The sequence below is a fragment of the Lissotriton vulgaris genome, chromosome 4_1, assembly GCF_964263255.1.
Source record: "Lissotriton vulgaris chromosome 4_1, aLisVul1.2, whole genome shotgun sequence".
Lineage (NCBI taxonomy): Eukaryota > Metazoa > Chordata > Amphibia > Caudata > Salamandridae > Lissotriton > Lissotriton vulgaris.
In genome coordinates this window covers 1,118,549,290-1,118,576,255 of record NC_141691.1, presented here as the reverse complement: position 1 = coordinate 1,118,576,255, position 26,966 = coordinate 1,118,549,290, and the positions used below count along the sequence as shown (strand labels likewise).

At 42.3% G+C, this 26,966-nt stretch overlaps 1 protein-coding gene across 1 annotated transcript in view; it reads left to right on the top strand.

The window, feature by feature from the left end:
- The window catches only part of LOC147722959 (dynein axonemal heavy chain 5-like), a 1,378,573-nt gene that overhangs the window by 77,140 nt on the left and 1,274,467 nt on the right, over positions 1–26,966 (top strand). The window contains exons 6-7 of the mRNA XM_086965349.1: positions 1,402–1,503; positions 4,700–4,771. Coding sequence (XP_086821475.1) covers positions 1,402–1,503; positions 4,700–4,771 — 174 coding nt within the window. The remainder of the gene's footprint in view (positions 1–1,401; positions 1,504–4,699; positions 4,772–26,966) is intronic.

Here is a 26,966-nt window from a genome sequence, read left to right as displayed (position 1 = left end):
AGACTCTCCTTTGCCATTGCGGAGGAGCCGCGTTTGCTCCTTACCTACATAGCTAATGCCATTCCCTTCTGTTATTGTACATTGTCATATCACCCCTAACACTCTTCGGGGCTATTTTATAAATTAGTCTCAGTACGCCATTAAATTCTGCTCTTCTACCTCCCCAAAATATACTGACCTCTCCTGTGATGATTATACACTCCCACCAACCCAAGCCCTTACTTGTTTTGCTGACAAATCCATGTTCCACCTTTGCATCTTTATTCAACTGTAAGGAACTTACAAGATTGCATTATTAGCTATATGTCAGTTTTTTGTTTTTTTGTATTGCAGATATTTGACCTACTACAGACCATACATTCTGCTTTATAACAAAATCTTTATGATGCTCTTTTCGTTTTATTGCAAAGTATCGATGCATGATTGTAATGCTTAAAATCTTAATAAAAAACTATTTGGACATAAAAAATAAATTGACATTTTTGTTCGTAAATGTAAGTTTATGGCCGGAAATACTTATTTTAAGTCTGCCAGGAACCTGTAGTCATTAATCACACTCTAGGGCAGGGAAGTGGGTCTTACAAAGTATGTTTTTTCTTGGGATCTCAGGAATGCCCACAAACGTGGATTTGTGGCCATTCCAAAACTTCTCTCTGACCCCTTCCATTGGATTTACTCCATCCAGGAGCGGAAGTAACTCCCTTCCCAGTATGGGAAGGGGACAGGCGGACCTCACAGATTTGGCGCTGGTGTAGGCAATGGGTTCTTCCCATGAGGACAGATGTTTTTCTCCCAGAGTGCATTTGCACTGGAAGCTGCATTCCACCTTCGTGGATTCCTAAGTATATAGAACTTCTTCACAGCAGGAATAGGAGCCAATGGGAGTAGTAACATGAGAGTCCCTATTGTACAGCAGAAAAAACCTTCGCCTTGGGCAGCTTTCCAGATGTATTCCTGGGAATGTTAGTGAATAGAAAAAAACGTGAAAGTTTATTTTCAGACGCCCGTCAATATCTCTGCCCATACTTTTTACATTTTTATTCATGAATAATGAATAGTCCAAAAACTAGATATCTCGATTCCTATATTGTTTGTATTTTTTTTACCAATCAGTGCAGCCATGTCAAAATTATAAAATTCTGGAAAGTGATGTTGATGAGTAACTTTTCATTTTCTATTTTCTGTTCTTCTGTTCTGGTTTTAAAATCATAAAATGTCCAACCTTTTGACTTATATAGATTTTGATAGAGTTGCCTAAGGAAACAAATCATGGCCACGGCGTTTTCTTTTATAATGCTATCATTTGCAATATTTGGAAGCAAAAACACAAGTCTTTGTCTTCTATTTAAAAATGGCATTTTGGTTATAACTTGATCAATCTATAATATTTTTCTCCTCCAGCAACAAAAAACGAACGTCCCTCTATGGTCCGATGCAGCCAGTTCTATCACCAGTACTGTGCCATCTCAAAAGAAGCTTTTTATAACTATGGGCTCCACTGAGGTACAGTATTTGCAATAATGGGTTGAAGTCATTCTTTCAAATGCTAGCATAGCAAACCTTTGCCCCGGCCACCAGAATGTGTTTAACACATTCAGATTCTTAACCTTCATACCACCATTCTGTTCTGTAGGATTCATAGCCCAGAGAATCTTGTATAACTGAACAATGAATCTGGATTCTCAATTGGATTGCAAACACCCATCTCAAAAGGCTTCATGGAATATTTTGAATTGATTAAGGCATGCCTACTTCGTGGGCTTTACAAGCTTTTGTGGATTCTAAGACAAATGCATTATTCCATCTGTGTCATCATCATCACCATAAATTCCCTAATCGGAGGCCGAGAGCATACATAAAAGTACATATCAATCAATCTAGGATTTATAAAGCAACGCATATCACCTGTGTGGCTCTCAAGGCACTGGAGTTGCTAACTGCTTTTTTTTTTTTTTACGAGAGGAAAGCAATGGGCAGGCACTCAAAATCAGGGAAATAAGGTAAAAGCAATAAAACCAAATGGAAAGTAAGGAGAAGGCTCTCAAAAAGCAGGAGAAACGTAGATAGATGACAGGAGCAGGAGCAATGCAGCAGCACGGAAAGAGCTGGCCCTGAGGCCTGCTCAATAGGGTTGCATTACGGCCCCCAATACGTAGGTTCTGGGATGAGATAGGGTAGCTGGGAGGTGGTGTGCGGGAGGAAGGAAAGAGGCGGCAGGCAGGAGTGGCAATGAGGGAAAAAACAAGGAGAAGGCAATTAAAACAAGGGGAAAGCAAGGAGAAGGCACTCAAAAATGGAGGGAAGAGCAAGGGGAAAACTGTGAAAACGGGGGAAAAGAAAAGAAAAGGCACTCACAAATTGGGAAAAGAAAGGAAAGCAATGAAAACAAAGTGAAAGCAAGGAGATGGTACTCAGAATCAGGGGAATAAGTATGGAGAAAGCAGTGAGAATGAGAGAAAAGCAAGGAGAAGGCTCTCAAAAAACATAGGAAAAGCAAGGAGAAATCAGTGAAAATGAGGGAAAAGCAAGGAGAAGGCACTCCTTAAGTGGAGAAAAAGCTAAGAGAAGACAGGAGAAACAGCGATGTAGCAGCACGGGGAGAGCTGGGCCATAAACATGATAAAACCATAAAAAATACAGATGTAAGTATTATAAAACAATACATTGGAACAAAAACAACATCATATACAAATAATCAATCAAGGTATATAGTACTTCATGGACGGATGGCTAATTGCAAATATACCCTATATATAAACAACATTCATTGTCTGCCAGATATATGAGGTAATACAAAGATAATCTACATTGTCACATATTATATTTCTTAATAAGCAGAATCAAAAATTGTCTAGTGTATTTCTGATAAAACTTGCATTAAAAGAAACAATGTAACAGGGACAGAGTGGACATACCATCACATGGACAAGTGCAGGCCGTAGCCACTTTAAAGTGATCTAGCGGAAAGCACAACAGATCCACAACACTATAAGCCCTAAAACTAAACAAGAAGGAACTTTCTCACCTGCCATAAGTAATAATTAAATACTCCTCCAAGGCCTCAGACATAGGTAGGCTGACACTGATGATTTATTAATTTTTTGGGATAACCTGTGGGCGTATGTGCTAGTTTTCAGATGATCTCTCAGTATCTGTTTATCCACCCAAAACAAGAACTAGGGTCATCAAAAAGTTTCAACTTGCCCAGGAAATAAAGAGTTTCCTTGACAAGGACAGGCCGAGAGATACTGAGACCCTTATTACATGCTAAACAGTATTTAATAATTAGTTGGTTCAGAGCAGCTTCCTCTTTCCACCATATGGAAATCCATCTGTGTATTCAGGAAGTTACTATAAATGCAATCTACTCATTGAAAATAATTGATCACATTATCACAAAAATACACTTATTTAATGTAATGAATCTTTGTATTTCATATAGAGGTTTAAAAAGGTGATAAGAGTAAAATAAAACACAGAAAATGTTAATTTCACATGGTTCATACAAAGATCCATTGAAGCTTGTTAGCTTCACCTTAAGCCAGAGACATAGGTGTTGTGATTAATTAACAGCAAGCTACTGGAACAATTCTTCACCTCTGTTGTAACTGCTGCCTGATCCCAGTTGCTTATCAGGGAACCACTCCCTTTCCAGACAGCCACGTGTCTTCTCAATACACTGAATATGAGAGCTTAAAAGAATGCAGCAGCCTGAAAGAAGACTTCCCCTTGATAAAACCATTAATTGTGTTGCTTGAATATGTCACAACACATCTCATCAACCCACCACCATCACCCGACATCCAATTGGTTAACTCTGTGCTCAGAATAGTGCACACTGTGCTGCTATACATGATTTTCTTTTTTGAAAACATATTTTATTGAGTTTGTATGGTACCATCTGGGCAGCAGCCCTGCATATACACATTGAAACATTGGACAATTCAAGAGCACCAGATTTTGTGTACAAAATTGGCGCCAATAACAGATATGCTATACATGATTTTTACTGCCATTCACAGCATAGCATCCTCCCATATTTCTTAACTTTTCATTGCACCATGTTCGCACTCTGCTCCACCAACTTTAACTTCTTCAGTCATGATACCACCAGAATACAATTTCTAATTCTTTATACTTCAAGTCTGAATCCACTGAAACAACTTTACAGTTCGTATCTCTGTCACCACTACCCACCATGATTTTAAGGGACTCTACTTTTAAGAACTGAAGAGCCTCACTCCACACCAGCCATGATAAACTGCTGTCTCTTACCCAAAAGCTCACACGGTGTCAGTATGTTCTGTGTGACTGTAATTTTTTTTATAATTCCATTATCTTGCCCTATTCATAAGCATTCTACGTCAATCTCTATTGGATGTGTCTAGCCCCATTAAATACATAATGTTTTATGTTCATATCATATATTATATTCAAGGCATCGGTTCTGGTAGAACGATCTTCAATACATTTCAGATTCAATTTTAACAATAAGATGAGCAGTATACTTGTATTCTTGTTCTCAATCATATCAAATATGTTAGTATTTTAAGTATGTAGAAATATTTCTGACAAACATCATAAACAATATTACTATTAAAATGAAGTTAACTATAATGGTTTCATTGCTGCAATTATAATCCCTATCAATCAGTGTAATGAATCATGTAAAGATGTGTACATTTCTCTTCATTGCCAGGGATTGACTGGAACCTGCTTGTTTTTCCTGAGGACTACTGAGAAAGCAATTACAACTGCCAATGTGTTCCAGGTTAGTGTTCGACATTTCAGAAATTTATGAAAATTGTGCTAGCACCACCCATCATTGCATCGGACCCTGTATTCTCAGCATGCTGCTAAATACTAAAAGCATTAATGCCCCCTACCGTATATACACGTCCAGAGCTACTCAGCCCACCGGAAAGCAGGACACCTAATATCCTTTTGCATGCTCCCAATCCTGACAAAATAAGCAAAATAATGCATTCCTTAAATACCTCCTCCTGCTTTGAGCTTAGCCATGGAACGTACTTTTATGACAAAATCAGAACTTTACGCCTTTGAAAGCACCTTAATTTAATGCACTTTAAATGGGTTTGGTAGTGAAACGCAGATTTGGGGTAAGGGGATCATCCCCAGAACACTTTGACTTGTCGGGGCCCGGCCTTGTAGCCCACACTTGGGATACATTTAGCACTTTGGGCCTTTGAAAGCAACTTCATTTAAAGCACTTTAACCTTGCTTGACACTGAAATCTAGAGTGGGGGGGGGGAAGGGAGTATGTTAAGCAGTGGTTTGAAAGGGATTTCCTTCTTCCCTTATTTTAAATTATTTTTTATGTCTGCCCATCAGCACTAACTTGTCTGCAGCTATCGCTTTCTCTATATCAATTTCTGTTTTTTAATTGTCTTTAAAAAAACATACCCATGTTCTTTGGCTTTTGCTTGCCAGTAGTCAACTTTGTACTTTGGTCGCAAGGCAGCTGGGAACCCCATTATAATGATTGTAATTAACCACACAATAACGAATTTATCTATCTTATCTGTCTCATCCTGAATGTGTTTTGTATGATTTTGGAAACAGGTAAATATTTTCACCTTTGCATGTCAATTTCAGATGGGGACTTGAGCAAATAGATAGAAGAGGGCATTAATATGAAGTACATGAAGAGTTTTGGGCACAAAATGAATTTGTGAAGATTATTGTGTATTTTTTATATTGTATTACACATTGATAAAAAGTATAAAAAATATCTTTCAAAGAAAAGAAGATGAGATAACCTATACATTGTATTTTACACACACCTCTGATTTCTGAATTGATTCTGCCTCAACTGTAGGTTTCCAGAAATTCTTAAAAGATTAAGCATTGTTTTTCTTAAAATAAATATTTTAACATTTTCTTCCACTCATAAGTAAAGGACTGGGGGTTCTTTATCTGTCCCCTTTTGTGCAACAGCAAGTCAAATATACACTGCAAAAATGTATCTTTTGCTGTTGGTGTACACTAAGGGGCTGATTATGATGGCGGTTGGATGAGCTACCAACTGCCATCCTTGCTGGAACGGCCGACAGCTAGTAGATAGTCCCACCCGCCAAATTATGATCCGACTGCCCTGGAGGCAGCTGAAAACATGCCTCTTTGCATTGAGGCTTGTGCTGTGGCTGGGAAAAGGGCCACATCACAATTCCCAATTCCAAAAGGCATGTTTGTAAACATCCCTGCACCCTGTGGCAGGCCACAATGCAGGGATGGTTAGGGGTGCACCACAGGTGTCCCCCAGGGCCTATAGCTGAGGGCCACAGAGGGCAGGGGTCCTGATAGAGGCCCCAAAAAGCCTTTCCACCATCCTTTACACATCAGAAGAACACATCAGAAGACACTTAAAGGAGAAATGATGCTACTACTCGTGTTGTTACTGTGAACAGAATAGCAGTAATAAAAATACAAAAACAAATATACAGTTCCTAATTGGTCTTTGCTAAATATAAAAGAAATCATTATATGTGACCATCATTTGGCCCAATGAGTCCTTTGAGAAGTTGGAAGGGACACCTGTAGTCACACCTCGGTCAAGGCTACTCCCTCTCGGTAAACCTGTCTGTACTCTCTCGAGGCTCCGACAAAGTTTACCGAGAAGGAACAGCCTCGACGATGTGTGACTACAGGCGTCCCATCCAACTTCTCAAAGTACTCATGGGGCTAAATGATGGCCACATTTAATGATTTTTGATATTTAACATAGACCAATTAGGTGCTGTATATTTGTTTTTGTATTTTATTACTGCTATTATGTTCACAGTAACAACAGGAGTGGGAGTATCATTTCTCCTTTAATGTCCTGATGAAAAGCCTTAGGGTAGGGCTTGAAACTAGTTGACCTACCAGGGAAACAGTAAGTATTCACGCCTGGAGTTTTTCGGCGTATCCCCAGATTTTAGTATACCTCTTTAGGGGTAAGAGACAAAGTTGTTTTTGTCCCACTAATTTGATATTTTCAACCTTTTTTTCGCACTTCAAATAAAACCCACTCCATCTTCATTTTAAGACCACATAGGTGTATAGGTGTATACGGACACCCGTATTTTTCAATCAAGTGATCCCACGTATTCGTTGGTATTTGATATTTAATAATTTATATAGACCCCCAATCACCCCGTCAGTGGTATCTCCGCTCTAGGACTGCTCACTCAAGCTAAGCAAATGCACATCAGAACAGATAAATCTTTAGCAGCTTTCTGAATTTTAAGTAGTCTGGACATTGACGTAAGTGAAGGGGAAGTTGGTTCCAAAAAAAGGGAGGCAAGATGAGAAAAGGCTTTGTCCCCCATGCAAGCTTTTTGAACCAAGGGTTGCAAAGAAGTGATTTAGATCCTGACCTTAGGGACCTAGAAGGTAAGTACCTTACAAATTTGTCAAATAGATAATTAGGACCTAGGTAATAGAGAGATTTGAAAACAATGCCGCAGATTTTGAAATTAACCTGCTTCCGCACTGGAAGCCAATGTAGTTGTTGCAGAAGGGGTAAAGAGGCCGTTCTCGGCGGGGCATTGGCTACTAGGTGTGCCGCAGTATTCTGGACTACCTGTAATTTCCTTAAAGAAGCTTTGTTGGCTGAAACCAACAAGGCATTGCAGTAGTCCAGGCGGCTTAACACTAGTGCCTGGATCAACATTTTCAATGTAGAGGAGAGTAAAAAAGGGAAAACTCTCCTTAGTAGGCTGAGTGTGTGAAAACATGCCCCCCCCAGTAGTGGTGGCATGCTCTTCTAGCGCGAGTTTCTGGTCTATGAGGACTCCCAAGTTTTTGACCACAGTTTTAGGAGTAGGGGCAGAGCCCAATTCCTCTCGCCACCAGCTAGGATTCCAGCATCGCATCCCTGTCTGTAGAGGGCAGGAACGGACCCTATGATGAAGCATGCCACCAAAGGGAAACCTGTGTGGATGAGGGTTATTTGAAAAAAATGTCTTTATCTCAAGTTCCTGCAAGGGGTCCTTTCTTCCTTTTCTGATATGGAAGGGACCCTTTTTGGTTATTTGCATAGTTTCGTGGAGGATGAGTCCCTACTATTCCAACCTCTACTCTCCCTCTCGTGTTTTGATATAGCCAAATAAAACATCTAAAATATCGATACTTTGGGAAAAGCAGAGACTAATTTTATAAAAGCATAGAAAATATTTAATATACCAGACATAAATATAGTTTGAAAGAGTTTCTCTTGTCATGTGAAGAATGTGCAATACCATCCAAATCATACCACATGAATCTCCCTCATTCTTACAATTTGGAAAACAGCTTAAGATCCAGCTCTTGCAGAAACATATGCCCTCTTCTCACCCTGACCATGCTCACTCCACCTTAATATGCCGCTGTGGTGTTGCTCCTCCTTCTTTCTACTGGACACTCTACTGTTCCTCTGCTTCTGATTCAAGTCCACACCTGAGATGTATCATCCCTTCTTTGCACAATGATTTGTTGCTTATAAGAAATTGTGCATGATTCAAGTTAACCTTCACAAACATGGCTTTGAAGGAATCTGAAAGAAAAGATCTTAGGACACTGAAATCCAAGTCAATTTGCTAAATTACTTTTAACTCGGTCATGATATTGTTGAATAATCCTTTGTAAAGCCTATGATGTCCGTTCGTTCTAACTTACTTATGGAAATAAGAAATGGAAGTGTAAATGGATGATAAATCATGTAGTTTAGAGAAGTTTTAATATAACGTCGAGTCGGCTCATCCCCAAATATTTATACATTAAAATTTGATCTGTTTCAAATTATGTCGTATCTCGTTGGGATGGAAGAGAAGACTCAGATTTACTACCCTGCCTTTACAATCAGGCATTTTCCACAATGCTACTCAATAGTAAACCCTCATTGCAGGGAGGGCTCCTCTATCAATGATCACATATAATTTCAAGAAATGAAGAGCACACTAGGGCTACGTTTCTATTTTAAGATCAAAAGGATGAATCCAATATTTGAAATTACGAGAGGGGTACATAAAGCCATAAAATAGGTAGAGAGGGAGGCATTTGGAGAGAAAAACCAATGTAAACATTTACTCTACCCATCAATGAAAATGAAAGCTTGCCATTATCTATAGACATCACATATTTTTGACGACTTCACCATAGTTAAAGTAGCAGACATGACCATGTTTGTTGGTGAGCAAAGGGATACAGCCTTTACTATGCAGGCTGAGTCACAATTGCTGTTTCCCCGCAAGCAAAACCGTGCTTTCCGTAACCACGCATAGGCATGGTTAGGGCAGTGCGTAATCTACCTGTCCGGATGGGCGAGGAGAGAACGCATTGTGAGAGGAAGTGTCAGAACAGGAAGCTCCGGACGTGGACAGGTAAGTGGGGCTGAGGTGGGCCAGTTTTAAATGGTTGGTGGTCGGTTCTAGTGCTCGGGGTAATTTTTGGAAAGGGGGCAGGTTTTCGGGCTAGAACTTTAGGGCTTGGCTTTAGGGCTCAGAGCGGGTGGAGGGGGTTGGGGTTGGTTTTAAGGGCTGGGGCTGGGAATAGAGGGGTTATGGGGTGAGGGTAGGTTTTAGGGCTCAGGGTGAGGAGGGTTGGGTGTTTTTTCTAATGGGGCAGGGTTTAGCCCTATGGTTTGGTGGAGGGGAAGGGTAATATTAAGGACAGTATGAGGTAGGTTCATAGGCCTCAGGGTGGGAGTGAGGGGGCCGAGGTAGGGGGATAGAATTTTAGGGCTTAAGGCAGGAGGGGGTCAGGGTAGTGCCGAACTTAACCACATATATCCCCTTTCCAATCATGCCTTTACAACAAAATTCTATGATAAAGGAATGCGTGGTAAAGGAATGCGTGGTTAAGACACATTTGTGGTTCGGGCTGCGTTGTAGAGGCATGCATGGTTTAGCCATGCATGGCTCTGTCATACAATCATGAGCAAACCCCCCAGATAGTCAGATGTACAAGTGCCCCCAGAATGTGGCCATGTAGGGCTGCCTGCTAGCAATGCCCATTATTTAGCTGGGTCAAATTTTCAACTAGCTTAATACACACATTTCAAAGTGATTGCTTCTATTGCAGAGAATGTTGATTTCTGGTGTGTGTTACAACATCGTTTGTGCACATTTTATCCATAGTAATGATATCTTTGCAGGTTGCTATATCCTGAAGTAAAACATGGAAATGGGTCTAATGAAAGGGTTAGTGACAGAGGGCAACACTGGTGGTAATCTGTATTCTAACTGTAAAGGGGTTATAGCCATAAATCCCCATCAAAGCAAATGTTTATTTACGTCTTAGCTGAATCTACCCAATGAAGTTATACTGCTGATATGGCCAATGAGCTAGAGAAATGAACAAAAGTACAAGGTTGAAAGCCATCACAGTAGATATAAAATAATTACAGCTAAAGGATTTTGACGGGTTTATAGCCAGACAATTGAACCCACTGTCAAATTAGCCCTCGAGACAGTTCTGTTGAGAGTGGTTTTGAGAGTTTTTTAGTACAGGCGTTTTGAAGAGAAATAGAATTAGAAAGAGGTGCAATCAACAGGGTATTTCCATATCTTCAGAAAAAACCTCCGGCCTCATCTCAAAAAGAGAGACAGGGGCATTCCCCCATGACTTTATGCAGAGATCTTAGATAACCTGGGGGCTAATCATTATGCAAATGTTTATTTAATTCTACCTAAAGTCAGTTGATGATGAAACATGTTCTTTAATCATTACCACAGTTTTCTTCCCCCTCACCTTTGCATAGGACCCCTCCCTACGGTCACAACATGAAGATGGAATCATAACATAATATTGGCTAGCTTATTTCTCCACCATGAATGTGAAATCTGTATGTATGTGCACTCCATCATCCTACACTAATTATCCCATAATGTGTGCTTTTTACCCGGCTTTGGGTTCCGATAACCCAAATCTACATTACAAAATAGAGTGTTTTTTATTATCACCATTGTCTTTGTTTCAGGGGTGCCCTTAATAAACATCCTACCAACTACAAGTGAATCAACGTTTTTAGATGAAACAGTCCTCCCACAAAACATCACAAATATCTGTCACTCATGCTGGGAGCTGAGCTAAAGCTTCGTACTTAATCTAGCTCGTCACAGCGGTCTTTCATCACTCTCCACTGCAGATCATATGTTTCGTTTCGTTAGGGCTTAGGCACTAATCTACCACAGCTGGTTTCATATGGATTTTCCCTCTTACTTACCTGTACCTAGGCCCTTCATGCACCTTTTCTCGGATGGTGCACAATAAGGCAGTGATGCACAGCTGAGAAGTGCAAACCAGAGAGAGGATCTGTCCTTTCTGTGACCTTCATTAGACCTCTGAATGGATCAGGTACGGCGATGATCAGAGAGAAAGAGAGAGCGAGAGAGAGACAGAGTTAAAATTAGTAGAACTATTTATTTTATGTTTTTGAATGGTTGAGAAATCCAGGGTAATAAAATAAGCCAAGATAAAATGTGAATCGGTGTAGGAAGGTAAGAGACTAGTTTCCTCCAATATTAAGTGTAACTGGAGAGTGATTAGAAACACAGAGTGGCAATGCCTATATCTGACAGAGGCCCGCAATGCAAATGGGGGCAAGAAATAGATTAATGAGAAAATATTGAAAGTCAGATATGGAAAAAAGGTGTAATATCTTCTTAGTGGATTGTCAGCACGTGAGAACCTCTGTCCAAAAATATTAATCGACAAAATTACAGTAATGTAAATTTGGATCTTGCTGTTTTCTATAATACTCAGAGTAGTGTCTAGCTTAGAATAAATAAGATAATAAAAATGCCCACAAAAAGAAGGGTACGATTCCAAGTAGATATCCCAACCAGTTGGTCCTGAAAAAGACGAATATCATCTGAGGGAAGCCATATATTGACTAGAGGATCCATTAATTAAAATCCAAGGTACTTTGTTAATATATTTTTATGGTTTTTTTTTCAGACAGCAGCCATTAACAATTCTCAACCATATCCCCTCCATGAGCACTTTCAGTAATGTGAATGAATGTATACGGCACAACATATCTTCCTTTCAATCACTGTTTCAAGTGTTTAAAAGTAACAGATGTCAGTCAGAATTATTTATTCGATCAACAAGTGACCTTAAAAGATGCAATAAAATACATGATATTAACATTGCAACATGCACTGACATAATTGAAAGAGGATAATAAACAAATGACTAAAAGAACACCACTTAGTCTTCTAGAGAGATGCAGAACATAAGAGTATTTATTATAATATGTCTGATCTCAAACATATAGCGTGTCTTATAAAACAAATAACTAAAGAACTCAATTTGGGTGATGACACTGATTGCAAAATAACCTTAGCAGCCCTAAATTACCTAAAATGTGCTTGTTTTAGAAAAGCTGATACAAGAAATCATCTTGGTATAGAATAAAACTTGCAGAATAGCACAAAGTGAAGTGTGCTTTGAGCAAAATGACCATCGCAATGGCAAGCAGGAAAACAAATTTAAACATGTGCCCTGCACAGGGGGAGCCACAAGAGAATGTACACCATTCAGCCTCAATCTGGTCAAAAGAAATCTATGGTTCATATTAGAAACCTAAGTCAAATAGGGTTTCATACCAGTGCTAGTGCAAATCTGAGTTTAAGTTCAAACTGTGGGAATCCAAGCGACATTGTGCAATCAGGATGTGGCCTACCGGCTAGGGTGGCTGATCTCGAAGCTCGGGATCCGGGTTCGAGCCTCGGCAGGGACTCAACATCCTGTGATTGTGCGCAAATCACTTAATCTCCCTGTGCCTGAAAAAAACCTATGAATGTGTCCCTCTGTAAGCAACTGGTGCTCATGCAAAGAGCTCTGATCCCTTCGGGTCTAGTTTGCGCTATATAAAATACCAGGGGAAAAAAAAGATATATATATTTAGTCATAAACATTACTCTTAATGATTTGCAAAAGCTAGCAGAAAAAGTAGCTGGATTTTCAAATAAATCAAGCAAATTTATTGCGCTACAAGTAGTACAAACATAAAATATCCAAGGAATTTTTAATTCTCGATTGAGTTCGAGACAGTCCGCTTGTACTGTTGGAGCTATGTGGCTTGTCCTCTTAGTCGTAAATCTGTTCAGTCATAGTCAAGTCCCAAAAATCTGATGCACTTCTTATATAACTCAATACATTTTGTATCCTCTGGACTTTCTGCCTGTATCCAACTTAAAATCTCTGATTTCCAAATCCTTTCTGTAGGGGCTGTTGCAGGTTTCCAAATATTGCTATCCTCCTCTAGACCAGTGAAAGACAAAGTGAAATGGGCTTTGTGGTGGATTTGCTCTACCTTCTAAAAGGGATATCACCCAATAAGCAAACCTAGGGAGTTATTGGAATATTCCAGCTTGTTAACTCTTTATTTGGAAATAATATTTACCCAGTAGCCTTCAATGACAGGACATACCCACTTCGGATATATGTACATGTATCCCCTTATGGATTTATGCCACCACTTCAGTTTTACATCTAGGACATAGTTCACTATTAATTATACAATGTTTATGCATCAGTAGAGGGATTCAATGTTTGTGCCTTCTAATTTTGTGACATTTATTCCTATCAGTCAGACAGTAGGTAGGTATTGTGGTAGACTTTTGCTCATATTCTTGGTGGGAGTGACAAACGAGCTGTTAAATAAATCAATTCTATGATAAATTGGAATATGTGATCTAGCTCTGAGTCTGAAAATGATCAGACTTTGTTTCTAAGTTGACCTATGTAATAATACATTTAGGTGTCTGGGCTTAATATGCCTGCTCCAAACTTCCATGGCAATCTGAATATATGAAATGCAGTTTTATATGTTCCTGTATTCACCCTAGTATCTTCAGCATATTGTCCAGTCTCTTAAAGTAGCTTCATTATTATTTTAGTGAGCGCTATGTGCCTCATAAGGGATATTGGGCATTATAACCAACTTTTAACCTATTCTCTCAATTTATTTAACATTACTTCTAGACTGCAGTATGCGTCTGCCAGGCCACAGCTCATATAGTCATCCAGGTATCTAAAAAAAGTGTCACTGAACACTATGGGCTTTTCATGGTCTTCTCATCATAGTTCAATTAGAGTCAATTCAATTTATCTTTATTCGATTCGCACAAGGTGTATCATAAAAGAATACATAAAAAATAGATAAGGAAAAATACAGTTAAAATACACAAAAATTAGAGGGGCAAAGATACAGTTCACGTTATAGCAGTCAATTCATGAATCAACCTATTGCTAGTATGGATTTTCTTCTTACTTGAGTCACCAGAAACCTTGCAAGTACCACACATGTATAAAGGTTTGGAAGAAGTTGCAAATATAAAATTGCCGGCCTACATTGTTTAAAATGTAGTGATTTCAGTAAACGTACAACAAAAGAACTTCTCAAAGCCCTATAAAATGTACAGAAAAGTGCAATGTGCATAGTTGATTGATTAGATGCATTGTCACATGGGCAGCGCTGTAAATCATTTGACTAGTTATTGGGGTTTGGAAAGCTTATCAGGCGGTGGAACATATTTAACATAAAACGTGTTAAAACGAATCTATGTTGGTCATTAAAAACGTTAAAAAGGTATGGTCGCATTGAGATGGTGGTCAGGACCATTTGCTTGTGTATTACAGTTGGTTTGGCCAGTTCCACACATAAACGCAAGTCTTCCAGATGGTTTAGACACTCTGGGCCTCATTAGGATGGCGGGCGGACTTTGCCCGCCCGCCATCCTCGTGGTAAATGGGACCGCCCGCCATAAGGGCGGGGGTCCCGTGGGGGGTATTAGGATGTGCCCGCCACAGTGCCGGGCACATCCTGTATTTTTAGTATTGTGGCGGTCGGTGCTCTCTGCACCACCCGCCACAATACTAAAAATGCTTTGCAGCATTTACATAAACAAAGCGGCAGGCACTGTGCGGTGCCTGCCGCTTTGTTTATGTAAATGTGGGGGGTACCACAAGTACCGCCCGTGTGCATGTCCCCACTCTGCTTCACTTTGGGGGCCCGCAGGAGGCAATCCGCCAGACATCATAATGACCCCCTAGGTTTTTAGTGCTTTCCTTGAGATGTTTAACAGGGATTCAGGTCATTCATAAAATTCCAAACGGCCCTTATCTATCAAAGAGTTCTCTATAAACTTTAACAAAGGAAATTTTAGGGCCAATTCAGAGTAATAACAATCCTTAACTATGGCATGGTTCAGATCCATATGTTCCGAAGTCCACATTTTGTGCCATAGCAAAAGTGGTTGAATCCTAACCAAGTCTAATTAACAGTTGGTCCCCAGTTCTGAGTGACAAACATGATTAGAACAGCTGGAGGCAAGTGCTTAAAGTTTTTATTTAAAGTATTTTCCACCCCCTGCAATGATTCAACATTCGCTATCTCCAAATATCCGAACCAAACATTACAATTGTTCTACATTTTGCATAATAATAAATAGTTAACATTTCTTTTAGTTGGATATTACCCAATTTGCTGGCAAAATTGCAAAGTGCCGAAATAGATCTTGAAAATTGTAATCTTCTAGATTCAATTGCACATTTCCATGTACCTTCATTGTGAAACAAAATATCTAAGTAAGAAAAGACTCGGGTTTGAGGTAGAAATTCTTTGCCTAAGTAAATGTTGCGACACTTGGGTACACCACAGACCACTTTCATAACAAAAGTCTTACTTATGGTAATTCGAAGTCCCAGATTGTCCATAAATAGGGTAAAACTGTCAAGGAGGCACTGCAAGGCTAAAGGAGTGCACGCCATAAGAACGGCGGCGTCTGAATAAAGCAAAACGGGGATTAATCGCTGCTTTACTTGTGGCAGATCAACACATGAACTAGCCAGAGCATTACCCAGTTTGTTAATATATAACTTAAATAAAAAGGGAGCGAGTACGCACCCCTGGTGGACCCCTTTTTCTATTCTAAATGGATGGGTGCATTCTCCTTTTACACCAAACCATACCCTTGCATAGCTGTTTGTGTACAGGTGTCTTAAAAGATTAATAATAGTACTATCAATACCCATTAAACTCATCACTGACCACAGTTTGTCATGAATAACACAGTCAAATGCTGATCATAAGCCAACAAATACTGTGTACAAATTACTCTTTTTAATATGTGCATATTTGCCCAGTAGCATATTCAGATTAATAGCTTGCTCCGTGGTGCCAATTCCCTGACGGAATCCATATTGTAAGTCGGAGATCTTGTTATTGCTGTCCACCCAGCTTTGTAACCTGGCTAAAAGTAAATGACCCACCACCTTGACCAAGAAGTCAAGTTGAGAGATCGGGCTGTAGTGTGATGGACAGTTTTGGTCATCTTTTTTTAATTTAGGAACAATCTGGGACTCTGCCCAAGTCGTGGGGAACCCCATACACTGGTAAGATCTAAAAACATGGGTAAGAAGGGGACCCCAAAGAACATTATTTGCTGTAAATAGGTCGATTGGAACACCGTCTGGCCCAGGAGCTTTGTTTCCCTTACTAGAACTGATAGCAAGGGAGACTTCTTCCAGCGTAAAGTTTAAGGCGGACCAGTCAGGTATAGGAACAAGCGGAGTAACCACGGGGATTGGAACTGGATGGTGAATTGCACTGTTTGCAGCGGACAAATACAATGCATAAAAGTGTGTTACCCAATCTTCTTCAGTCACTGCAACCTCAATTTTTGATGTATCAGTATTACTGAGGAAAGGGGAGTTCACCACGTGCCAAAATGCAGTGGTATCGTTACTTCGATTTGCCTCATACAACTTCTCCCAAGTCTCCTCTTTTAGTGTTTTCTTAAGATTTTAATGTAAGCCTATATTCCAGCCTCCAATGCTGAATCTCCTCAATATTTCAGTTTTTTTTAATGCTCCTATACATTTTTTATGGGTCTGGCTATATGCATGATCAAATCAACCCTTCCTCTTTCCTGTTCCTACTTTCTGCCTGCATAGTAGCTCTAATATGATTGGCGCTAGTTATTTGACCGAAGGATTCTACAATAACTGAAGCCTCCATTGAAGCACTCTTATGCTTCTGGATTCATTTCTCTAGCAAGTCAGTTGGGTTGACCATCGACCAAAGCAGTATAAACCCATTACTTCGGGAGAGCTCTTAGTTCGCCACGGTGAATATGGGGGGAGTCCCTATGGTCTTATACTGACCCAAAATTTAGCATTAGACTCTGGGGTTAATGGTCACTTAGTACACAATCATGTAATGTACAATTGCTAATATAGGCTGAGTAGCGATTTGGAAAAAGTAAGAAGTCTATAACACTTTTACCCATGGTGCCATCAAAAGTACAGGGTCCCTCAGTTGGGATGTTGCCAAACTCATTGCAAAAGCCTAGATCGTGTTTAGAAGTATGCTCATTGAGCTTCCTGCCATAATCTGAATGTAAAAAGTGAGTAGAGTCCTCGTTTGTTGGTGAAATCATACCAGAAATAGTTTTTGAGGGCATTTTACATAGTTGGATATTGAAATCCCCCACCCCGAATATGATTTTGTTCCCCGTCCCCTGCAGGAGAATGATGTCCAGGTCCTTTTGAAGAGAGGCCAATATGTCCTGTATATCAGAACCACAAGCATTATTGTAAAAATTAACTAGAAACACCTAAAGCGGTCCAGAAAGAGCAATGCTTACAATTTGATTAAAAAGACTAGTGATCCTGAGCTTTACAGAAGAGGATGGTTGTTTATTTGATACATAAGTACAAAGACCACCCCCGTTTCTACTGTGGCTGGATGGAATAGCCGGCAATTTATAGGTTTTAAAGCCATTGAGATGATAGGGTTCAGCCACCCAGGTTTCTTATAAACAAGCAATGGTAAAATTGTCTATAAAGTTTAGCCACTCTGGGAAGTTAAGCTTGCTAGATAGCCCTGCTACATTCCAGGAGACTACTGTGATACTAGTAGAGTCTGGGGACATAGTGTCCATCAGTAACTCTTTGTCTTGCACAAATGATGCCAGAGTTGTTGGATCTTCAGAACTCGAATCTAACTGCGAGTTCCTACCAGAGGTCGGGGTTCTAGGACTAACATTTTTCGTTGAAGTGGCCTCCAGTGATTTGTCCTCTCGTCAGTCTACCCCAGCAAGATTAGAAAGAGTATCAAATCTATTGGAAGTGGTAATGGAGACTAGAGGGGTATTTACATAATTTACCCCAACAGTTTGGGATGGATGTTGCAATATACCCTGTGATGGCGGACAGAGTGGAGTCAATACATTCGGATGATTTAAACATTGTCGGGGAGGGTTGTAAAAGAAACCAAGTGGGAGAGCCATGGTTTGCTCTTCATTTAAACACAAAGATTTGACCCTGCCCAGTATATCATTAACTAGTCCTGGTGATTTAACTGAAAGAACTATACAATCACCCTTAAACACTTTGGCATCACTACCAACCCAACCCACCCGTCTGGCCATCTTAAAATCTACAAAAAGTGTACCCCCCAACCCCACTATAGAATTTAGCCAGTTGAGAGATTTATTTCTCAGTGAATCCCATGTTTCATGGTGCAGGTACTCAGTTGGTGGAACGTTAGCCAAAATGACCACATCTAATCTATCCCTGGTAAACGGAGGATGTTTGTAAAATCTACCCCCGCATAAATGTCAGATTGTGGGATTGATGATGTCACCTTATTATGAACTCCCCCTCATGTCCATAGCCAGGATAGCTTGTGTCTGTGTCACTGGAGTTGGCACACCATGATGTGGTGAATTAGTTGTTGAGTAGCCCCACACAGCTCCTTCTCACTTTGCTGTACTAGGATTGAGCGAGGTATACCAGCAGTATTATCAGTTGGTTCTACTCTCCCAGTCCTGGTATACGTATTTGCTGAACCCAGTCTGTCTGCACAAGATAAAACAGCACATTGAACAGCTTTTTTAAAAAACACTTCATATTAGCATTTTGTTGAACAATAAATGGTACAGTGCATCATTGTGCCAGGAAGCATATACGGTGTATCAAAAGATTATACATAGGTTGTTCATCAATACACAATCGCCCCCATGCGCTTCGAGCCTCTTTGTCCATATTTCTATACAGGTCACACATATCACATATTGCCCACTCTATGGTCTTTCAGTTACTGACATCTGACAGTGGTTCCTCGAGAGGGGGCTCACAAATATGGCCTCGGAAAGCATTCCACTTCTCCCATACCCGTGTCCAATTTTTAGTGCACCCCCTACGTATAAAGAAAGATTTTTCTGTTACCATTGCATTATCCATATCGCGACACCATTGGTGATGGCTAGGAGCCTGTCTCGATCCCCAATGGTGCGCTATATTACGCTTTGCCAATGTCATGCCTAGCATTGCCCAGTCTCGAGTTGTATAAGTGAGGTCTGTAGGTTCCCAAATGTTGAGTAGGCATCTTTTGGGTTCTGGCGAACCACAACTCCTGTGACCTGCGAGTTGGTATGCATAACCGCCTCCCAATATTGTGTGAGTTTTGGACAGTCCCAGATCATGTGAAAAAAGGTGCCTGATGTGCCACATTGTCACAGGCAGAGTGTTGTGTCTGTAGTGCCCAGTTTATGCAGAAGTGTTTGGGTGTAATAAGTGTGGTGCAGAATTTTTAATTGTATTAGTTTCAGTTTCCACGGAATCACTACCTCTTTGGGGGACGCAATTGCCTCCTACGAGTCCGTTTCGTCCAAGGTGCCCAGTTCTGTTTCCAACGTTCCTTGAGGGCAATTGTGGGGTCCAGCTGATTGTTTATTATTTTGCGGTAGGTTTGGTAAATGGCTTTTTTACTTAAGTGTTCGGTTAGGAGCCTATATTCTAGCGGCGAGGCCTCTGGTAATTGTCTGCCTGGTGGAATTACTCCCATGAGCGCATGTCTAATATGCATGTATCGGAAGGTTTCCGTTGTTTCCAGATCATAGTTGGCCTGTAATTGGGCAAATGGGACAACCTCACCTTTCTTCCAGATATCTCCCACCCTCAAGATGCCTATCTGATCCCACTGTCGGAATCCCTTGGTATTTCATAATTTACCCAGGCGTCGGGTTTCCCATAAGGGCGTGATCTGTGTTATGACTCCTTCCCATCCCAATGCTTGTTGTGCCTCAAACCAGACCCGGACCGTATGTGCTGTTGGGCCTTTGAGCGCCATCCGTCTAGATTTATTATATAGTGTCCCTAGTAAACCTTCTGCTTCTAGGAGGTGTCTATCCATTCAGAACGCTGGTTCCTCTTGTGGTGTGTGTAGCCACTGGTTTATTACAGTGAGCTGCGATGCCCAGTTTTGTTTTTATATTGGGAGGGCAATACCTCCATCGTACCAGCATCTTATTAGTTTGTGTTTGACTATAAAAGACGATCTTCCTTCCCCTAACAGATTGATAACTTCGGCGTTTAGTTCTGTAAAGTATGTGGGGGTGACCGGAAACAATGTATTCTGTAGGGAATATAAAAATCTGGGAAGCTCCATCGTTTTAAAGAGGACAGCTCTTCCCAACAGCATGAGCGGCAGTGATCGCCAGTGTTTGACATCACGGCTAAACCGTGCTAGAGGTTATGTAATGTTCTCGGTGATAAAGCGCGCTGTACAATGTATTATATATATGCCAAGATATTTAAATCCTTCAGCTGCAACCTGTATTTCGCAGTGGTGTGGGAGCTTTGGCGGTCGCCCATGCAGTATATATAGTAGTGATTTCGCCCAAATTATGGTGTAGCCAGAGACTCGCCCATATGTGGCGCATATGTCCAGTAGGCTATTAAAGGAGCATGCTGGGGATGCTAGATATAGCAGTGTATCATCTGCATATAGTGAAATACGGTCTTCCCATCCCACAGCTCATCTCAGACCACGGATGACCGGGTCCTGTTGTATCGATGCCACTAAGGGTTCCAATACCAAAACAAGAGGAGTAGTGACAGGGGGCAACCCTGTCTTGTCCCTCTACCCAGGGGGAAGTCTACTTATATGCGGCCATTTACCACTACCTGTGCCAGGGGTTTCATGTATAACAGCTGTACCCACATGCAGAATTGTGGGCCGAATCCCATGTGGCGGAGTACCGTGAAAAGGTAGGGCCATTCAACCAAATCAAACACCATACGGGTGCCTAGGGGCAGTATGCCGCGTCCTCCTCAATAGTGTCTCTGAGAGCCATGACGCTGTGCAATCGTCTTAGATTAAGTGCTGTTTTGCAGTTCAGCATAAATCCGGATTGGGCCAAGTGAATGAATGTTGTGAGATATGGTTGTAGTTGCATGGCCAATGCTTTGGCAAGTATTTTGGCTTCCACATTTATCAAGGATATCGGCCTGTAAGACACACATTCCTTCGGCGGTATGCCCGGTTTGTGTATTGCAACTATCGTCGCTAGGCACTGATCCCTTGGTACTTCTCGCTTCTCCAAACTATCTTCATACATATTGAGCAGGTGTGATTTGAGCTGTGGCGCCGCCCTCTTATAAAGTTCCACCGGTATGCCGTTAGGCTCCAGAGCTTTACCCGTATGCCTTGCCTCTCAGGTGAGTGTGAGCTCGTCACTGTTTAGATCGGCCTCCAGAGCTTGTGCTGCCTCCTGCGGTAATGTGGTCATTTTTATATCTTTAATGAAAGCTAGGTTTTCTTCTATTGTGGCTGTGGCCATTGGTGTATATACTTGTTTAAAGTGTGTTGCTAATGTGTCTACTATTTGTTGTGAGTCTGTGGTTATAGTTGCATTCTGCATCAGAAGCAGTGCCCCCCATCTGTTCGCTCTCTCCTTCCTGTCCAGCCAAGCTAGAAGCTTGCCAGCTTTGTCACCTAGCTCATAAACAGCGTGTACTGGTAAGTCTAGATTTAGCATCTTCCCATGCATATGCCTTCTATTCTTATTGCATTAAGTGAAGCTTATGTGCCGTGCTTTCATTGGTGTCTGTAGCATGGGCAAGTTCTGCCTGAAATACTCCCCGTTCCAAGGCTGTTTATGCCCTGTAATTAGGGAGATGGCCTGTCCTCGCAGCACTGTTTTATATGCTTCCCACAGAGTCGTTGGACACGGAACTGTGTGTTTATTTTCCGGTAAATATTGCTCTGTTTTCTTGATTAGGGCCTTCCCAATCTGGCGGTTTTTAAGCTAGCCCGGGTAGATAGGAAATATACAGCGTTGTTCTGGGGTGTGGGATGTATATGTAAAAAGTACCAGTGAGTGTTCCGAAATGCCCCTGGGTAAGTGTGAGATCTCTGTTACTCTTTCAAGCCCCGTTGCCAATGTAAATAGGTAGTCAATCCTGGAAAGGCTGTTAGGTACCCGAGTGAAAGGTATATTGTCGCTCTTGTGGGTGCTGGGTGCGCCAGACATCAATGAGGCCAGGGCCCCAACAAATTCTGTTGAGGTGTGTGCTACTGGGATCTCTGGGGGGGGGGGTTGTCTGTCAATGGATGCGTCCATCGTAGCATTGAAGTCGCCCCCCATAATAAGGTTGCCCTGTGGGTGTGACAGTAGGAATTTTCCCAGAGCCGGGAAGGATGTCTGGTGCAGTGCTGGGGGGATGTTGATTGTGTGGGTTGGTGTTTCTGTTTCAGTCCTTGTCCTCTGGGTCGCTTAGCCGGGCGCCATACTTCAAGCCAGTCGTGGGTATCCTCCGGGGTCATGAAGAACCAGCTCTTTCCTTCAGCCTCCACCCTCAGCTTCAACGGGAATAGCATCGCGTATTTAATTTCTCGATGTCGCAACTCCTTCTTTACGTCTTTAAAATTGCGCCGCGGCTTGGTCACCGCTGCTGTGTAGTACGAGTAAAGGGTCACTGTACAGTTGTCCACATGCAGTGGGGGGAGCGACTCTTGCTGCCTGCAGAATTGTATCCCGATTCCGGAAGTTAAATATATTTGCTAGTATGGGTCTAGGGTGGGGGGGGGCCTGGTTGGGCCCTTCCTCCCGGTACCTCATGGGCTCTTTCCACTGGGAAAAAGCTGGACAGTACAAGTGGTTAAAGTTGAGTTTTGACAGGTCTTCCACGAAGAGATCCAGGGCCGGCCCTCTGACGCTTTCCGGTACTCCGACCAGGCGTATATTGTTGCTCTTCGATCTGCCTTCCTGGTCGTCAAGCTTGTCAGCCATTTCTTTAGTTTTAAGTTCCAGTTGTTGCACCTGTCTTTGCAAAGCTGCTGTGTTTCTGGAGAGAACCGCTGTGGTATTCTCTACCTCTGCAATTCGTGAGTTCATTTTCGAAACATTGGCGCGGAGAAGTGTAATATCAGTGGAAATCGTACCGATAGAGGACTGTACCTGGGTCAGGTGGTCATTATGTCCTGCAGAGTGCTTTCTTTAGGTTTTTCAAGCTGTGGGCCGCCACCACTGTCTGCGAGCATAGCTGGTGTGTCCGGCTGTTCTTTGTGGAATGCATATTTATCCAGTTTGTTACTTTGGACTGTGCGTTGTCCTAGGTCACCCCTGATGTCCTGAACACTAGGCATCACAGTAGATCACTGGGGGGTGGAGAGTAATCACCGCTGCCTGCCTGTGGGAGTTTCCTCCACGTGCAGCCTTTCGGCTTTCCTGTGCTCCCTCTGCGCCTCTTCCCCAGTGGTTGTTAGCGCATTTGTTTTGCCACCGTTCTGATGTGTGATTCGCACCTCGTTGATATCGCCAAGCAGGCCAAACCCGCTGCAAGAGTTTATTGGGCACTGTTGTCGTGCTAGTGCCGCTCAGGTCTGTCACTGGTCAGGTCTGGCGGTCTGTGTCTTGCTTAGGTGTTGCGTATGTGATTTCCCATAGTCCCATGCAAGTGTGGGTTGCGAGTAGGTACCATGTCCTGGCCAGCTGAGTGTTCTGCATGGCCACAGAACGGTCCAGTCAAGGGAACATTACTGGTTTACGTGTTGTTTCTGTGTGTGATAATCGCTGCTGGTTTTACGTAGCAAGATGAGACTTGGAGTATCTACGCTTCGGTATTTCCGGAGTAACCTCTGTCATTCGGCTTGAGCACAGCTGCAAGATTACTAGCAGGATGATGCGGAGCTCTCTTAGGCTGCGGCCATTTTCGTTGGCTGCTAGCCACACCCCCTCATTCAATTGCTTTTAAGCGTTCAGTAAGGCAGCATACAGAGGTTTTAATAAGCTCTAACAGTTTGTGTACACATGTCACTAATGACGAAAAAGCCAAAGGATCCATAGGTGCAAACAACAGTCCCTTATTTAAATCTCTCTGAGATTTTGAACTTTGACCCAATTTCAAAGCGGTTACCTTCTTTGTTGACTTCACTTTCCCATCACACAAAGGGGTTGATTCCGAAAAACTGCTCCGAATAGACGCTCGGAGCGTTTTTCCCGTACGAATCATACCCTGCAACGCCCCCCGTACGTACGATGTAGTACGATTCCCTCCCAATGCAGCTCCCCGTACGAATGATACCAGGAACCGTACAACTCATATTCCCGTACGAATCGCCGCCGGAACACGCAGCAAGCGACATTTGTACGTTTCAACGCAGCTTTTCCCGACCCAGCAAGTACGATCCGTGTCGGGTATGCACTGTACGACCCTTTTTCTACGGGAACTGAAAACTGCTGTAAAAGCAGAGTTCACCTCAAAACAGGTACGGATTGGCCCTCCCGGGTACTGTGCGTTCACCTCATGGTCGCAGGGGTACGGTGCGTATCCCCGCGATCATGGGGTGTACACACCGTACCCCGCGATCATGGGGTGTACGCACCATACCCCATGTTCGCTGGGTGTATGCGCGTACACCCTGCGATCACAGTGGTACGGGTGTACTACCCATGCTCGCGGGGGTACGCACCGTACCCCTGCGATCATGGGGTGTACGCACCGTACCCCTGCGATCATGGGGTGTACGCACCGTACGGTGTGTATGTGATTGTATGCTTTTCCATACAAATCATCCTTACCTGACGTGGACCGTACGAATCGCGTCCTCATCCCCCGGTCTGTATCGTACTCATCGAGTCGTACGGCATGTTTATGGATCGTACGGTTCACTGTGCGGATCCGTGTCGTACGGTTTCAGCCTTGCAATTTGTACGGTTCACGACGATTCGGATGGATTGACGGGAAACGTCTTGTACTACGCAATTCGGACGGACGTGTACGATTCGTACGGCGAGCGCTCCGGATACGATTTGGACGGACGCTTTATTTCCCTAATCGGAATCGACCCCAAAGTAATATTAGTCTTTGCCAAAATGGGTTTAATGGTTTTGGAGCACTTAGATGGAGGACTAGAACTTGAGGTGACCAGAGTAACAGTGGTAGAGGATTGAACCAACTCAGTCTTATTCACGCCCTCTTGACTAGTGGACTGAAATTCCGAGATTAAAACCAAGTCCGAGGATGGCGGGATAGATTTGCTTAAAGATTCAGTCCTACTCTCAGAACAGATGATTAGTGTTTCCTCCAAACTTAGGATTGCTTTTCAATGGCTCCCATTGCCCCTGTTATAAAGTGCATAATGGATCGCCGATATTTAGGAGGTGATTTGGCTAGCACGCAGCTCGGTTGTTTCCTTCTACCCGTGATCAGATAATATGTTAAAATATACTTAAGTTTGGAAACCCAAAATGAACTCTGGGTGATGGACACATCAACAAACAGGTAGACAGAATTTTTTTTACAGGTTACAGTACCTTTATAGATGAGTCCTCACATGCACAGAGGGCGATGGATATGACACACAACCAGATCTCACAACGAAAAGGGGGAGGTCCTGCCCAGACTCCTCCTGCCGCTGACGGGCGCAGACTGACCTGCCCTTGGCCTGGGCTTTGCCCAGGTGCGGCCCGCCCGCGCGCTCTTCCCCCACTGCGGTAGCTCCTGGTGGCTTATGAAGGCACCTCCTGGAGCAGAGCGGGGTGTCGGCGTTAGCGGGACCGCAGGAATGCTGGGCAGTGTAGTCCTGCTCCCAGCTGCCGGTCTCCTGGTTTTATGGCCCCAGGTGAGGGCAAACGGTCAAGGCAGGTCAGGTAGGCTTCCCCCATCACAGTTCTATAATGGATGTAGTATAGCCTTATTAATGTACTAGCAGCCCGTCCTGACCTTGTCCGGGGATGAAATGTTATGTGTGTAATGTTTGTAATGGCAAATTGTAATTTATTTAAAAATTTCACGGCATACAACATTTTTCGTCTCATTTCAATGTGGGCGTAGAATAAATTGATTTTGCACATTGCCGGATCTAGAGAGTGCTACATATAACTGTCCATGAGTGAAGCCGTCTTCTCTTAAGTCTACGCCTATGACTTTGTATGTTTGGCCTTGAGATTTGTTAATGGTAGAAGCAAAAGCAATGTTTATAGGGAACAGCAAGCGTTTAAATTGAAATGTTAGATCAGTAGGTATCATGGGGATGCGAGGAATGTGAGCTAACTGCCCTACTGCAGGGCCAGAGAGAATAGATGCTTTAATTACATATGGCAAAAGATTTGTAACTTGTAGGCGTGTCCCATTGCATAGATTGGGCGGATGTAAGTTCCGTAATAATATAATAGGAATGCCAACTTTTATTTGTAGTAAAGGAGGCGGAAGTCTGGAAGGGTTAAGTGAGTTCAGGAATTCTTGAGGATAATGTACGGCGTCTTGAGAATCTAATACTGTATTTATAGATTTTTGGCTCACCTGGTATTTGTAGTAGTATGTGCTCATTAATATGGTTTACAGTGCTGTTTCTGGGTGCAACTATAGCTCTTTCGCAAATCCATTGGTAGTGTGTTTTCGATGTTCCTATAGGCTAATGAAGAGGGAGTAATGTTTATTTAAGGGCTTTGTCCACTTGTGCATGCAGTGTTACAAAGAGCTTTTTTGATGTGTGCCTGTTTAGCTGTCCCCTATTTGCATGTCCTTAGTTCTGTGTGCTTCCTCAGCTTTCTTTTTTTTTCTTTTCCGTGTTGTGTAGTGTGTGGTTATGTAATTTCCAAGCGCGTTGAGTTAGACGTTAATGTGACAGTGCCCCCTCAATGTATCGTATTTTAGTAACGTTTATTATTTCAAATTTCTCC